Below are 18412 nucleotides of genomic sequence, written 5' to 3'. Positions count from 1 at the left end.
ATGAGGCTTTACAAATGATCTTTACAATGAAACAATAATATCTCTTGTCTTGTATGCAATATTTCTATAGATGCTACCCAAAATCCTATTACCCATATTGCTGGTGATAATACACTGTTTAGATGACTTAAGTGATTTTTCGATCACAACACCAAGATTGTTTTCAATCACAGTATTTAATGTATTCCCATTTAAATTGTAATGTTACGTCTCCGTTCGTTCGTTGATTTTCCGTAACTTCGTTCCCACGAAACTTTAGCGACACAAGTCCTTTCTTAATAAAACTGGTTTATTCTTTCCGAATATAACTTTACCGATACACTTATTTTCAACAGTCGCTCTATGACAAACGCTATAACAACGAACTTCAACAATACTTTCTGACTGCAGTTCAATTACTCACTACCTACACACATTATCACGTCACGTTGTGAGCGTCTTATATATATACCAGACAAACATATATCTAGTAAATGCTAGGGCATTCACGAAGGAACAAGATATTTCTAGAAAATAGGTGGCGTGACACTAGTCACGTGACCTCGCTGGCGCAACAGTAACAATAATTTGAGTTGTGAAAACCTATATCCATCACCTTACATTTTGGATAGTTAAACATCATCTGTTACGTATTGGCCCAATGCATCAAATGATCTAAATCTCCCTGTAAGTTTGCAACATCTTTGAAAAAGTTAGCCACCACAAAAATCTTGATGTCATCTGTGAACTTCAAAATTTTGCAATGAATCTTTAATCACACTCTTCAAAACCTTTCTAACTACTGATGTAAGACTAACTGGCCTATAATTGCCTGGACAATGTTTATCACCTCCTTTAAATATTGGACTAACATTAGCCAACTTCCAATCTTCTAATACTCTTACACTACTCAATGACCTGTAAAAAATATTAGCTAGTGGTTCACAAATAAAATATTTAAGTTTCTTTAAAATTCTAGAATAAAAGTTGTCTGGTCCATAGGACTTATCGATTTTGAGGTTTCCCAACTTTTGTCTTACAATTTCAGAACTTAAAATGCTATCTTTTACATCAGTATTTTCCCCATACATTAAGTGCTCTGGTTGAGGCATAACATTTGTATCTTCTTTCATAAAAACTGAAGAGAACATATAATTTAATAAGTTTACCATCTCGTAATCTTCCGAGATCAGCCTTCCACTATCATTTTTAAGAGGCCCAATCCACATCCTGGCATTTTGCTTACCCATCATATACGTAAAGAATTCTTTATTGTTTGATTTAACTCTTCCAGCCAACCCTCTTTCATATACAGTTTTTGCCCTTTTAACTTCCTTTGTAACCAGCTATCTTGATTGCCTATAGTTCTCCAAGTCCTTATTATTTCCAATAAATTTAAATTTCTTGAATTTATTATGTTTATCCCTAATATGATTTCTTAAACCCTTATAAAACCATACTGGCTTATTCCGCTTCGTTGCCCTTTTATTTATGTATGTATATCAAATTTTCTCTAAATGCTTCCCACATCTGTTCAAGATACCCTCCCAACTACTTAGTCCAATGTACACAGAACACATAACGATATAAAGAAACAGAGAATAGAACGGAAGATAAATTAATAACTGTCAAGTGAAAGTTTAAATGTATACTCAAATCAATTAATTAAAAAGTTCCTTTCTTCAAATTGAATGTTACGTTGGTCAACGATGAAACCCAATAAAGCAATGAAACCAGTACGTCTAATCTTTCTATAAAGATGATCCATTATGTTTACGTTAGTATCCATCATCCGGAATTGGCTCACTAGGTTACCGTAATGTTTTGTATGATAACTGGAAACTGCCGACAGTGTACATGGGCTTCTTTGTTTTAAAATTTTTGCCCCAAAATGGAGTATGAAAATATCCGGAAATAGGACAAATCTCCACTTTTTTATAGACTTTGGCTTTGAATTTAAAGACACAAGTACTTAATCAGTTAAATGATTCAATTATTACCTTCCATAAAACAAAGTACGCAGTTATTATCTAATGAAGTCATCAGGGATTTAATAACATAAGAAGGGAACATTACCTAACATTGTTCTTTATACAGTTTCCACTTCCTCGATGGGCACCCTCAGATAGTATTAGTAGTAAAAATCATGCTATGCAGCAAATGTTATTCTTTTCTTTTGTGTTCCACATTACGATTTCAAATTAGGTGTGTCGAAATGCAGTTTAAACTGCTCCCAAGTGTGATTTTTATCAGTAATATTAGGTTTATCTGCTTTTGACTTATGTTTCTTATGCATGTAGAATAGCATTATATTTTTACATTTTTGGTATTAATGTTTAGTTTTCTGCCACAATGTCTAGCCCACTCCCTAGTTCTGATATTGACAAAAATTCTCCAGAATATTGACATGTGACAGACAAAAAATAGATTCAAAATGCTATATTTTTACACTTCTCTGATTTGAAATCCATAGTGGACTAAGATAAATGTAGGGAAAAATACACATTCTCATCTTAGCATGATTTTTTATCACTAATTTTCTGCCTGATAGGCTAAGGGGAAGATACTTAGCCAACAGCAACCAGCACGTGAGTGCGTTTTTGCGGCAACGTGGCGCGAACCTTTAACCCTAGGAGTCATACCCTGAACAAGTTAATCACTAGGCTATGCCCTACTCCATTATTGATAGACATTCTGGTGTGAAACTAAGTTCGCCTATTGCATAAAAATAATTATAACAAATAAATTATGTTAATTAATTTAAACACTTTATACCTTATATGTCAGTCATCAACGATCGAAGTGTTTTCATTGCGATGTGTAAAAGAACAAATTCTGAATTAGAGCGAGCGGCAATAATTCTATTGTATTTGAGGACGAGAAACCCACTTTCTTTAGAAAATAAAGTTTGGAAACGGCTGGAATGGATAGTGAAAGAAACTTTATTACAAATGTACAATGTTTCAATAAACTTTATCATCATCAAGTAAAAGTAGTTAAGACAAAAATGGGGAATATATAAACAGTATGGAACAAAGAGGTACATGACCGGAAATTGCTCAACAGCTTAGTAAAGTTTTCCACGTTATAATGCCAAGGGTCAATGAAATTGAAAAGAAACCGTGGAGTAGTCGAGTGGCAGTTTGACTCCAACAAATTTCCTTGGTGCTCATGCGATCCAGGACCTTTCTATTTAAAAACCCTAAGAGAACCAACCATTCATGCCTGGTGCAGGACTAAATCAACAACAGTCAGAGAAAAGAAACACCACAGACCTGGAGGTACGTTGCTTTTGTCGAAGCAATGACCAGAAAGAAACCAAAACATGGACGAAATTTGGGCTAATCTCTTGGAAGAACATAAGTTAAAAAACCCAAAGATGTATATGCAAAGATCCTGAGTGATAAAGACGTGTAGAAAGTTTCATGCGCTGAAAACAAGGGTTCCTGTTCAGCAAGTAAGGTCAAATCGGCCACTGGCATACATACAAAACAAATAAAGAAAAACGAAAAATACTACCACATCTTTAACTCCGACTGCTGCTGTGCCTACTCTACAACCATTGATTTCTACAATCTCATCACTCTTAGCCAAAGCCCCCACCCACCATCTTGACGAAGAAGTTTGACTTTTATGCACTGATGTGCTAGAGGCGTCACTGACAAGCTAAAACCTAGATATGAGTGCCATCTGGAAGTTCACACTCTGGGAAGAGGGCTGTCAAAGGAAGAGAAAGCTGGAACTTTAACTTTGACGTTTGTTTAAATAGGTTGATCAGCTTAACATCATTGCTTTCTTTACTTTTATTTTCCTCGACTTAAACCAGCTTAGCAGCCATACTTCTCATTCCTGCTCTGATCACTAGCATTTTCAGTTCAGATACTTCATCTTATATTTTTTGTACTTTGCAACAGACACAAAAATTCCACACATCTTGAACTCAAACTGCTGCTACACCTGCTCTGCAACAGTCGGTTTCCTCGCCCTTAGCCACAAAAAAATGGAACCGAAGAACTGTTCACAGAATCCTCAACCACTATTTAAAAGAAGTTCGACTAGCAGGCGCTGATAAGCTAAGACCTAATTATGGACGTCCATCTACGAGTTCACCTTATGTGAAGAAGGCTGTCAAAGGGAGAGTCGGGGTCCAGGGCAGAACTTCAACATTATAAAAAGGATTTTTACGGAATATCGAAACAAGCTAGCCAAAGTTACTAACTCTCCAGAAGTTGAAGAAAAAACTTAAAAGATCAACAGTTGCCCTGGTCAACCTGCTGGCAACGTCCTATTGATTTTGTGGGAATTCCTGTCTGTATATATGTGTGTGTGTGTATATATATATATATATATATATGTATACACACACACACACATACTCTTTTTTACTGTGGTTTTAAAATGCTTTATCTCATCTGTACTTTATTTTTAGTGTTTATGTCACTTAATTTAGTGTTTTCTTTTGTGTATATTTTAAATAAAATTTGAACATCACTTAAAATAGGGTTTCAGTTTTGTTTCAATACTTGTTTCATACTTAAAATGTTTTTTTATTTTATGATCTGTGCTGCATATTACAATGGTGTAGACAGGAGTTAATCTTCTATTACTTTTTAGTTCTTTTGATATAATTTTCACAAGTGGTGATGTTGTAACACCAGTTCAGTATGCTTATTTTATTCAGTGATTTCGTTTACTTTTTTTCCTAATTCACATGATCAATATTTAAATGTTTAAATTATTGTTTATTATTTGTTACATATTTAACTAGCTGGATATGTAAGGTACTTTGCAGTTAAAGTATTTTTAGTCCCATAAGACAAAGTGCAATCCAATAAAACTTTTATGAGAATTTTCTATACATCATTTATGATTAATAAAAGCCATAAGTTTATACACAGACAGAAGTTAAAAAGAAAACGAATAAATGTAACTTGGTCACAACTAGTTAAGTTTTACTTGACATGAAACATTGGAAATATGATAGAAATATTGAGGATTTCTTTAGTAGAAATGTCATGCCCTGTCAGCTAAGACATCCTACACTCTAGGGCTTATCAAAGATTCTGGTACACTTGGGTTCCGAGGGATATTTTCAGTAGAATGTATTTAACAACTTTATAAGATCTTGATTCTAACCACATAACTTATAAAAAAAATTTCAAATGGTCAAATTGCAATAACAAGTGCATGAAATAAAAAAAGGATTTGTTTCTGCATTTATGTAAGTTTTAAGATTCTGTAATTCTTTATCCATTAAAAAAAAGATATAACTTATGAAAACAGCAGAATGCAATAAAATGCACAAGTAAAAGTGTAATACAACTAACATATTAATTACAAAAAAGACAAACAAATTTTAGAACTTTTTTATTGAAAAATTCTTTAAGAAATCAGTGAAGCATACATTGTTTCAGAAAACCTATTTACAGCCATACTTAGTGAATGAAATAGATATCATATTACTCTTTCATTTGTCATAACCTAAACATTTTGTTGCTATAGTAAATCTAACAATCAACAAATTCCTGATCTGTTATGCAAATATCTTTTCTTCTCTTCGTTTCTTAGTAACCACTGTCCCAGGTTTGTGTTGGGCATCAGGATGGTTTGCTAGTTCAGGTGGGCAGTTAGAAACAGGGCTGGACAAGATTAGTTGTTTCAAATCATAGAACAGGTTACTATCCTCTTTTGTCAAAAATGAGATGGCCACACCAGTTTTACCTGCTCTACCTGTTCGACCAATACGATGGGTGTAATCTAATGAGGAACAAAAAAACAAAATTATTTTTAAAAACGTCTCTCAAAAAGTTTAGCAGCCTTACATAACAATGTCATCAGTTCTTCCCAATCATTATGGCTGGGATGAGCAGCTTATGGGCTGCAGCGTATCTGTGATATCCAGCAGCATGTAAACTGATGTAAGTTAAATCTCAAGGAATATTTAGAAGAAACTTTATTGTCACATAATTAAATCCCATGGACCGTTTGGAATAAATCTTAGTGTTATATATGATAACTAAATCTCAAGGAATGTTTAGAAGAAACCTTGAAATGATACATTTTACTATAAAGATGATCTATTATGTGTATGTCTGATTACTGAAATTTTTGGTATGGTAACTGGAAACTGTCTGATGGTGTACAATGACTATTTGTTTTAAAGACTTTTGCCAGGGAAGGAGGATAAAAGAGACTCTGTAATAGGGCATATTTTCACTTTCTTATATACTGTTCAGTTATTACTTACATTACCTAATCAGTTAAATTAGTCAATTATTATCATCCACAAAACAGGGTATGCAATTAGCATCTAATGAGGTCATTAGGAATTTAGTACCAAAAGAAAGAATGAAGGGGAACATTATCTAACATTGTACTTTATACAATTTTTATTTCCTAAATGGGTACCCTCAACTAGTAATAACTAAATTTCATGGAATCTTTAGAAACTTTGATGTCACACATGATTACAAAGCTATAGATGAGCATCAAGCATCTGAAATATCAAACTGTTTCTGGCAATGGATTTCATGAAAAGTAATCCTAAGCATGTTTGAAAGTTTTCACATATTTACTACTAAGAAATTATTATTTTAGGTAGACTGATACTTTATACTAAACCACTAAAAAACAGTATATACAGTACCATGCTGTGCACATGTACCTTACCATTTTCCATAAACTGTTATAGGCTTTTTTCAACTTGGAGTAACAATTCTATTCCTTGAGGTAGAGATGGCATTCTGAAATGTTTACTTGTAGTTTGGGGGGAGGAGGAGGGGATTGGGGTTGGTGAAGTGTTACAAAATGTGTAACTTTCTTTCAACTTGGAGTAACAATTCTATTCCTTGAGGTAGAGATGGCATTCTGAAATGTTTACTTGTAGTTTGGGGGGAGGAGGAGGGGATTGGGGTTGGTGAAGTGTTACAAACTGTGTTATAAGTAAAATCACTTTCATGTGTGAGTACAAGTGAGGTGAACTGAAGTAATAGAAGTAAATCATCTACGATTTATTTTTTGCTTTATATGGTTTTTTTTATGAGCAAACTAGAGCAATACACACTGAATCAGACAGTGGGAATGATAAAGAGCAAGATTTGAACAACAGTGACTCTACAAATCTGTCAATCACTTAGTGATACTGATGAACAACTTGAACTAAGACGAGCAGGAGACTAGAAGTTTGTTATAGATCCTTAGTTAGATTCCAATTTTCTAGCATTTGGTTTTACAACAGTTTGTTATACACCTAAATGTGGAACTGGAAAATTTTTCATAATCACTGGAACTCACTTAAATTCTTTTTTCAACCTGTGTGCTAGTCCCCCAAAAAGTTATTGACTATTTACCAGTAAACCAAATGAAAAGGGGAAGATATCTGGATTGAAATGGCATAACAGGTTACTTAACATTACCAATAAACCAAATGAAAAGGGGAAGATATCTGGATTGAAATGGCATAACAGGTTACTTAACATTACCAATAAACCAAATGAAAAGGGGAAGATATCTGGATTGAAATGGCATAACAGGTTACTTAACATTACCAATAAACCAAATGAAAAGGGGAAGATATCTGGATTGAAATGGCATAACAGGTTACCTAACATTACCAATAAACCAAATGAAAAGGGGGAGATTGTTTGTTTGTTTGTTTTGAATTTCGCGCAAAGCTACACGAGGGCTATCTGCACTTGCCGTCCCTAATTTAGCAGTGTAAGACTAGAGGGAAGGCAGCTAGTCACCACCACCCACCACCAACTCTTGGTACTCTTTTACCAACGAATAGTGGGATTGACCATCACATTATAATGCCCCCACGACTGAAAGGGTGAGCATGTTTGGTGGGACAGGTATTCGAACCCAAGACACCTCAGATTACGAGTCGAGCACCTTAACCACTTGGCCATACCGGACCGAAAGGGGGATATATTTGAACTGAAATGGTATGACAACTTTACCTGTAAACCAAAAAAAAGTATTTGGATTGCAATGATATAATGTTACCTGACGTTATGTACATTTTTCTACTCTTGTATTTTTGACTGGGAAAGGACAGCTGTTATTCATAGCTAGCTGTATAATGGGCACAAAATATTATGATGCAAGATCCTCGTGTCTGCTGTAAAGAAGTAATGCACAGGACCCCTTATCTGAGCATTGATATTTTTGCACTTATATGAACCAAAAAAAAAAAAGAGCAAGAAAGCCATCTATGAATACATGTTGTGCTGCCATTTACAAAAAGAAATCTCTTGATGTTTAGTTTCTGTTTATAAACTAAAAAAAAATTAATCTGTGTCTGTTTTTCTTCTAATATAAGACTGCCAAACATGAGTGCACTGGAACACAGGACTAAAGAGGTTAATGGCAATTTGATATGTCATTGATTTTATGCTTTATCATCCAATTGTTTGTATTTTGTAGAGATTTCAGGAATAAAATGACCATATAAAAGTTTTCATAAATCTGGTACACAGTATCAGTTTCATTTTTACATCTGGAGCTGAACTTGTTATTGTATCCACTTCTTTAGCACGTTACCCTACTAGGTTTATGTAAAGAGCAGATGGATTGAAATGTCTTGTAGGTTCCTACCACTAAATATTTCATTCAATAACCACTATTGTTTGAAAGCCCAAGAGATTCTTATGGTAGCTACTGATCTTTATAAACAGTGTAACATGGTAATCACCTGCTAACTTTAGAGGAGGTAGACCAATTACTAGATGGAGGTGTGCAGTTCCAGTATTGGGTGACACTGTGTACTTCTTAAACAATTTCATAATATTGAATATTTTATTTAGTTAATTTCCAACACGTTGTCTTGCATCATACAAAAGCTAGTAAGAAAGTTCAGTACAAATATAATTATTTGTATCTTATTAACATTAACATTTCTTTCCCATTTTGAATATTTTATATCACTTCAGCACCAGTCATGCATTGATATTTATCATCAATTAAAACTAATGAAGCTGTCACAAAATGCAAATAAAGATATGTACATTTTTACCTTGAACTGCAAGAAAGAAACCGAATGGTCAAAAAAAGGTAGGAGTACATTATTTATTAAGTTATACCATTGTGAAACTGCATGTAGGCTAACAAGAAGTAATATTATGATAGTTTACAGGTATACTGGATATGCTGTTTTGGAAATTTGTTTATCTTATATATGCATGTACGTGTGGGTGTGCATTTGTTTGTTTTTTGAATTTCGTGCAAAGCTACATGAGGTCTATCTGCATTAGCCATCCCTAATTTAGCAGTGTAAGACTAGAGGGAAGGCAGCTAGTCATCACCACCCAACGCCAACTCTTGGGCTACTCTTTTACCAACGAATAGTGGGATTGACCATCACATTAAAACACCCCCATGGCTGAAAGGGCGAGCATGTTTGGTGTGACGGGGATTCGAACCCGCAATCCTCAGATTGTGAGTCGAGTGCCCTAACCACCTGGCCATGTGTGCATTTATAAATATAAAGTTCAAGAGTAACATATTTCTGTGCTTATAATTGACACTGGAATAGTAAATTGAACAATGCATTTTTCTGGGTTTAAAACTATGTTCTGTTCCCACTGTTTTTAAAAAAGGCTTTAATAAGAGGCTAGTAATTTAATTCATTATAAAAAAAACTTTAAAAGAAAATAAATAAATGAATAAAATATTATATTTTGATTCTAAAATAATTTTAAAATATATATACAGTCATAGTTCAAAACTCACAAGAATACCAAGTATTTTGAGCAAGCTTACTAATCCTCTATATGTCTATATCAATTAATTTAATTTGGTTTAATGAAAAATGGTAATAGCATATTTCCATATGATTAAGGCAACTAATGTGCAAACAACATATACACACAGAAAAAAGGTTAGTAGATAAAGTCTTACCTTCAATAGTCTTAGCCATATCATAGTTTATAACCAGAGAAACATTACGAATATCGATACCACGCCCAGCAACATCTGTAGCAACCAACATATCCTTAGCTCCACTTTTGAGGCTGGCAAGGGCAAATTCTCTCTGTTCCTGGCCCTTTCCACCATGCAATGTACATGCATTAAACTGGAAAAAAAATGATTGATTTAATAAAAGGTTAGTTTTTGAATTCTGCACAAAGCTAAATGAGGGCTATCTAGCTAATTTAGTAGTGATAGACTAAAGGTAAGGAGCTAGTGAACATCACCCACTGCCAACTCTTTTACCAATGAATAGTGGGATTGACCATCACATTATAACACCCCATGGCTGAAAGGGTGAGCATGTTTGGTGATGGGGATTTGAGCCCACGACCCTCAGATTGCCAATCAACCATCTTAACCAATAGGCCATGCAAGGCCTTTAATAAAGTGACACACTACCTAGCACATTTTATGTAATGTAAAGTTACGAGATTTAAAAAAATAAAAGTTTAATTAAAGTTATAAAAAAGAGATTTAAAAAAATAAGTTTAATTAAAGTTATAAAAAAACATTAATTACCACTAAAATAATTTCACTTTAATGTTTCTGATACTTATACTTCACATATTTAAAAGAGAAAGCCTTAGTTCTTAAATGTCATTGTAATTTTGAAGTTTTGTGGTAAAATGTACAAATATCTTATGTAAACGTAACCATTTTTATCATATAGAAAAAATATATAACGAAAGAAATATTCAAATGTTATTAATTTCAGATTTATATATTGCTTTAGTTACCTTTTTTCTTGGAAAAATGGGTAGTTGGCAGTAAGATATAACAGGTGCAATTTTGTAAGGAGAACAAGGATTTGCTATTTTTATAGAGAATATTTTGTCATATTACCGGCATCTTTATGAATGTTAATATATTATTTTATCTCCTACTCTTATTTTTTTCCAAAACCATATTTTTCTTGTGATGAATGTTGAAATGTTCCTGGTCACAACTTTTGAATTGCTACATTTTTATAACAATGGTTTTCTGCCAGGTTACACTTTGCTAAATAAGTGAAAGTTACACAGCTATCAAACACTTGATTATGTTTGTAATTAACTTGATAACATTACAGTTGTATTCAGGAAACACATTTCTTTAATATGATGTTGTTTTTCTGATGATATCATACAACTATATGACTCTTAGCAAAAATCATGGATTTGGGGTACATCACAACCTTAGTAATTTGGAGGATAATCAGAACTATGTTAATGAATAAGTAAATACAGTAACTTACTCCCATCTTCTCCAAGCCTTTAGCCAGAACATCTGCTCCTTTCTTTTGGTTTACAAATATGATAACTGGAGGCTCCACACCTTTTCCCAAGATCTCCAAAAGCTTTTTCCTATGAAATAAAAACTGGATTAATGGTGACATAGAATCTAATATCTCTCTCAGAAACACTACAAAAAAGAACTTCAAACTAAATTGTAACTTTAATTTTTTATATCTGATTACCTACTTACAAATAAACTTTTGACCATTCTCACATCACAGCACAAGCATAATTAACTCATCCTGCTTGAGAAATTAAGCCATCAAGATACTTACATTAAAAATGATAATGATTTTGGATTATTTGAAATAACCATCTATCAGAGCTAGTTTAACCCCTCACAGCAGTTGTTCTCAACCTTTTTTCAACTTTATATTTCATTGTAAAACAATATACTTATGTAACTACATTTTAAAATGCACATTATTTCTTTTCAACCATCTTGAGAACTGGCTAAAATTTCCCCATGGACCAATGGTTGGAAAACACTGTTATAGAGGATATGCCACTGAACAAGAAAGAATATTTGTATGTTATCATGTTTAGTACATTCAAATAAATACAACACAAGAGTTGAGATGATTATAATCCTTTTAAAACTGGAAGAGTGTCTCACTAGCATTCTTGAATTTTTCTTTCTTGAAGTGAATAGTTAATCAAACTGCATGAAATTTAGTTGAACTTTACTAAGTAGCACCTAGTTACAGATGATAAACTAATATAATTTGATTTAGCTTTTCTATCATTTTTACTTTGTGGAATTACAAAGATCTTATTATGGGCATACTGGTTTGAAATAACCCAATAAAATACTTTTTTTTTTACTTTAAATTTCAATCTTTTTATTGTTAATCCAAAAGTTTCATTTTGTACATCCAACCAGTTTCAACTTTAACAGTTTCCTGATAACAGTGAGTCTGTGACCCACTGCAACATTTAGAAAATTTAGGTACGGCCTAGTGTCTTCAAAAACGTTTATAAAAGTCTTTATATTGTGGACTTTCTAATTTTGTCCTACAAAGTTTTTAGTAAGTATTTTACACATTGTTTTACTCAATCTTTAGTAACACTCCTATACACTTCCAAAACTAGTTAAATGATGACATAGCACATAATGTTATATGTCCAAAACTAGTTAAATGATGACATAGCACATAATGTTATATGTCCAAAACTAGTTAAATGATGACATAGCACATAATGTTATATGCCCAAAACTATTTAAATGATGACATAGCACATAATGTTATATGCCCAAAACTATTTAAATGATGACATAGCACATAATGTTATATGTCCAAAACTATTTAAATGATGACATAGCACATAATGTTATATGCCTTCAAACCAAAACTGACTCAAGTAAATGTATGTAATGTTCTAGTAACTTTGAGTGCTATTTAAATATTTTGTATTTTTAAATCAATTCTCCATCTTCATACATTTTGAGATATTCTGTAGAAATCATGGATTCATAGCAGGGAAGCTGTTATTTAGAAAGTTACACTTTGTTGCAATGTTTAGAAAATAGGTAAATTTTTTTATCAATAAAATTCATTGAATCTATTGTCTTTACACTTGAAATGCAGATATTGCTATTGATTGACTGCTATCATAATTTTTAGGACACAGTAACAATTAAGTTTATCAAGCAATTTATGAGATTATTTGTCAAACACACACTAGTTATATTTTATTTTTTTCAGTGAATTTTTAAACAGACACAGGTAACAATTACCAAAATGTTTGCTTTAACCCTTAAACGTTCTGATGTGCCAATTCAATGACTTTGTTGTATGGTTTGTTTTATAGCATTGCAAAAAAGAAAAAAAAACTACTTAAAACTCGAGACAAACTTCCTATAGATTATACAGTACTTGAAAATAAAGTATTTTTACATGTTGTATTTATATGAATTTTCAGCTTTGAAAGGTTGAAAAGATTTCTTCGTGAAATTATTTTAAGAAATAATAAAAAACTATGTTGTTGTAGATTTTCAATTATTGATTTTTTATCTTTTCCAACATTACTGTAAAGTTTTACAATAACATTATTTTATAAAACTGTAAACTTTGTTTTTGTATTAATTCAACCAACACTTAAGGAAGATTTGCCATGTTTACCAATCACTGCTGTACAATAAAAATAAATTATTTACCATATCAAAATTATAAACAAGCTGACTCTTAACTGTTAATCAGAAGTTTTATATGATATATTTAACAAGTTTTTGCATTTGTTTCCAATGATTTTCTCTGCTCATTTGCTTAGGCTGATAAAGTCAAATGTAAACATCGCATAAACAGTTGCTTTGTTGGTGAAATGAACTTGATATGGTTAAGTGAAAAATTATCTAACTAAGCCTAACAATTCTTAACCTGATCTTTTTCCAGAAAAAACATTTCTTTTCCTATCATAATGTGACATAATAATTCAAGTGAAATATAAAATGATATTGCAAGCTTTAAAAAATCAGGACTGTAACTGAAGCACAAGTTGTTCCCAAACATCTTTTCATCTAATAACATATTACTCTATTCTGACCCCTGTTTATACAGAGGAAAAAACAGCTTTCATTACATGTTTAAGTCACTAACCTATGATTTCTCAAAGCTGAAACGTAATAACTGATTAAAAGTACACTTGTATAGTGAAAGTAACCCAAAAATCAAAATTTGCAATTTTATAAGATCTTCATGTATAAAATTAAATAACTTTTTTGAATGAATATCAACTATAAAGTATTTAACTTTACTTTCTATGATTTTTTTAAAAACTCAATGGTGCAATTTTGCCCCAGAGCAAAGAGTGCACCCTATGGGGTGGCATAGGGTTAAGGTATAATAAGGATTACCTATTTCACATTCCCCCACAGCAAGAGAGTATCCGAAAAATAAATTAAAAAAATCCACTTAAAACAGCTTTATATGTTTGTCTGTTGTATCAAAATATTTAACCAACTACACTAAATACAAATTTTCTATTAAACTAGCTCACTAGAGTTTAAGTTTATAAATTTCAATCAAGTAATCCTAAATGAAAACATTTTTTAGACTGGAAATTTAAATGCAATATAGAATGAAAAAGGTACCTTTTCTGGGCTTCTGTCACCATATACACTATCTGTTCTGTACGCTCTGTAGGCTTGCCAGCTGATCCTATGTATACTACAGCAGGTCGTCGCAGGTAGGACCTAGCAAGCCGCTCCACAGCCGGAGGCATAGTAGCCGTAAACATAACTGTCTAAATATTAGAAATATACTGATATTAAGATGTATCTGTAACAAAAATACAATCACATTGGTACAAACATAATCTGCAAAACATAAAGTAATGTTTTGAACAACCAGATAAATAATACATAGACAGCAGAAGCATGAAATCACTGTAATATATAAATTTCAAATTAGGAAATGAAGAGAAACTACAAAAATTTAAAACATATATCACCAACCAAAAGCATAGAAATACAAATCATCATTCTGAGCTAAGTAAAAGAATTCAGATGATGATGAAATACACACACCAATGTGAGTTATCAAACATAAGATAAAAATAAAAACTGACATAAAATACACTAGTTGTGTTAGCTAATTTGGAAAATACCTCATTGTTGTCTAGAAAAACAATAGTAAATGCACTGAAAAATATGCCATTTTTGTCTAGAATAATGATAATAAATGCACTGAAAAATACCATTTTTTCTAGAATATGATAACAAAAATCCACATTTAAATGATATTTAAAATAATTGTTTTCAATATTTTAATTGTCGTCAAAAGTGCTGTCATGTGTATCAGTCAAACAAGTTATGATGATTACAAGTAAAATCATAAACTAGTTGTTTAAGAATTTTATTCCCTTTACATCTGAAGAAAAAACAAGAAAATAAAGAAACAAAATAATAACATACATTACAATACTATATTTATCATAACCAATGTCTCGTAAAATCAGAAGGTTGACCCCAAAATATTTAGTAATGAGACCAATGCAAACAATAACCAGAAGTAGTTGCATGATAGCAGTAACACACAAAGTACACAAGATGACCGTTACCAAATATTTTAGCCAGGGAACAATGGCTGAGTTCATTAAAATTTGAATCTCCTTATTCAAGATCTAAGAAAACAGCAGGTTTATTTTTTCACTTCTAGATTTTTTGTATTATTTTTTTTGGCAACTATTATTGTTCTATTTTTCTTGATATGTTTTTCAATGGATATCTTGTTTTAGTCACACCCACATCACCTGCATTTATTGCACTTAAAACATCTTTTCACTTTGCAATTGCAAGTAACAGGAGGCATAGGATCTTCTTCCAATGTTTTTATAGTGCTATGCACAGATTCACAGGAAAAAAAATTCCAGGAACAAACTGTTGCTTAGAAGGACCAAATTTACTGATTTCAGTAGAATGTAAACTCTACTAATTTGAAGTAACTAATGTTTTATTATACTTTATAAATATGCACTTGCAGCTGTCCCAAACATTCTAGAAATAATATCTGAACTATTGTAAAAACTTATTCAAGCTAAAAAAAAAAACAGAAAGACTATGAAAGAAGCCTAGGGAAGAAATTCTAAGTGACCTTGTGTTACTAAACAAAGCACAAATAATCACATCAAATTATGGAATCTACGAGCTACTCACAAGCATACTTTGTGAATAATTTTTATCATTATTACCATTATATTGTCCAATTTAAGTTTCTAATTCTTATATTTTAATTACTTTTATAACAATAAATAAAGAATACACATGAAAAACAAATATAGTGCTTACCTGTGTCTTCTTTTTTGCTATCAATCATTGATGAAATTTAAGCCTACTTTTTTATATTATTGGTACTACTGCACTAAATAATTTTTATCCAATTAAACAATACACTTAAGAACACAGAATTAGAAAATCATACATAAATTTTTGGGAGAAACATGGTTTTTATCTTCCTTATCAGCACTAATTCCAAGATGATGTTTGGCATGGATCCTCGAAAGTCTGCCCTATTTTTGCCCTCTCACAACCTGTATTGTTGCATGGTATTACAAGGATAAACTTCATTAGATCAGAGAGTTTATTAAATTTAAAAGCTGCCCAGCTCATCTTTCCATTTTTCCAATACTATACCACCACTTATCTGCTGGCTCACTGAGATCTACACCAGTCAATAGATTAGCCTGGTAGTTGAGAAATTGCTTTCGAAGACAATTCATTGTACTGGACCAAGGTGTAACCCTAGCATAGAACGGCTTGAATTTTCCAACAAAGTACTCTACTGATTCCAAAGAACAACTTTTTTCTGACAGATGTCTGCTACTTCTGCATGTTTCAAAGTTGTTTCGTGAAGTGGGAACTTGGCCTTCATATATTCCAATGCAGTTTCTTGGTAATTTCTTACATCTTCACAGAAAGACAGCTGGCTTCCTTTGTTAAGCTTTGCAAGGACAGGCTAAACTTTATAAATAACCAATTACCAAGTTCTCATTTTTTAAGCTGAAGTTTTCTGTCTTTGAAATTCAAATCAAAACTTCCTGAACAATTCAAAATTGCATGTGGTGTCACAAGTCTGCTCAAGAAATCCTTGAATAAAGCAAACAGGATTCTCTGCAAGCAATGCATGAGTGGGTTCTCAGACTGTAGTTTCAAATTATACTTACTTTGCCTTCACATGGATTTTTTGTTTTTCTTCATCCTTTTTCTTGTAATCATATTTGGCTGCAAAGTATTGCTTGATAAGTCTCTACTTCTCAACTAACCTCTGTCATTTTCCAAGAGACAGCTAGCATGTGCACACATGCTTCAGAATAGTTTGAGTTTCTACATCACATAGATTCTGGAATTCTCCAAGTTCTTGTTTCCTATTTGCACTCTTGTCCAAATAGTAATGATTGTCAACAAGAATTTCATCAAACTGATATTGCAACTTCTTTGCTGCTTTTTCTACTGCCAAACGAAGGAAGTGAGATTTCTAGGTTAAGTTTCAGAAGACCACCTGCACCTCCTTTTTTTCTCCCTATCATCACATTAATTCATTCTGAAGTTTCTCAATCTCTACATTTGTGAACAGATAAAAATGAGATAGCATCAAGTTATTGTCTTTGAATGTTTCAAATCTACTTCAATCAGTAACTACTACAGCTATAGTAAGCTAGACATCAGTATATTATTAAAAAATGTGTTTTGCTGTAAGAGTTTCCTTCTGGCCCAAATTGATGGATTAAGTTATGAAAATATTTAATTGTTTTTGCTTTGCTATACATTTATTATAATTATTTTCAGTACTTTTATTAACTGATGCATAGTATAATTTATGGATGATTTATATCATTATAAATTTCTCAATGGTTCATTTTCAGTTTGGTTTATTATTTTCCACCCAATTATAATTTTAACAAGTACAAGAATATTGTGCCCTTTTTTCAAACTAACAGTGTGCTATTTCCTGTATACAAGAACAAAATTGTGAATCAGTAAGGTTCCTTGTTAATTTTTCTCACAGTAAGGAAAGATGACAGGTTTGTTTGTTTTCGTATGTTTGCATAAAGCTACTCCAAGACTACCTAAGCAAACAATTCCTAATTTTTAGATGATAAACCAGAAGAAAAGCAGTTAGTGAACAACCACCAACAACTTCTGGAATTCTCTTGTCTAATTGAAAAGTGGGAATTCACTGTCACCCTTTAAATGGAGCCACAGTGGAATATGATTATGTTTTTGCAGTAATGGGATGAATAAGATGGACCCACAGATCCATATTCCAGTAGGCTTACCACAGGGTCATGCTAAGCCCAAAAAATGATAGGCTTTTTTCTTAAAGTTGTAACATGACAGAGAAAACACTCTTATCACTATCTCAAGATTAACTGATGAAATAATAACATTAAATAAAAATTGACAAATTATTACAATTCATATGCAGTACTGCATGTTTGCTACACAACTTTATTGAGAAATAAATACTGAAACAATATATAAATACCTGACGATACTTATTTTTGGAAGCAAAATTTGCCAGCAATTTTTCTTCATCTTCAACTTCATCACTATCTGGCTTCTGATTAGTAACTGGCATGTAGTCAAGAATTCTTTGAACATCAGGTTCAAAACCCATATCAATCATTCTATCAGCCTGGTGAAAAACAAAAGGATACTAAGTTTTGTGAGAAATTATCTTTACCCTGCT

At 32.2% G+C, this 18412-nt stretch overlaps 1 protein-coding gene across 1 annotated transcript in view; it reads right to left on the bottom strand.

Annotated features, from left to right (window-relative positions):
* Positions 1-5330: 5330 nt before the first annotated feature.
* Positions 5331-18412, bottom strand: part of LOC106466109 (probable ATP-dependent RNA helicase DDX23) — a 64750-nt gene continuing 51668 nt past the window's right edge. The window contains 5 exon segments of the mRNA XM_013926349.2: positions 5331-5736; positions 9880-10054; positions 11186-11294; positions 14317-14468; positions 18209-18358. Of these exon segments, the coding sequence (XP_013781803.1) occupies positions 5513-5736; positions 9880-10054; positions 11186-11294; positions 14317-14468; positions 18209-18358 (810 nt within the window). The 3' untranslated portion in view covers positions 5331-5512.

This window comes from Limulus polyphemus, unplaced genomic scaffold (genome assembly GCF_000517525.1).
Source record: "Limulus polyphemus unplaced genomic scaffold, Limulus_polyphemus-2.1.2 Scaffold2154, whole genome shotgun sequence".
NCBI classification, from domain to species: Eukaryota; Metazoa; Arthropoda; class Merostomata; order Xiphosura; family Limulidae; genus Limulus; species Limulus polyphemus.
This window is presented reverse-complemented; position numbering and strand designations above follow the sequence as displayed.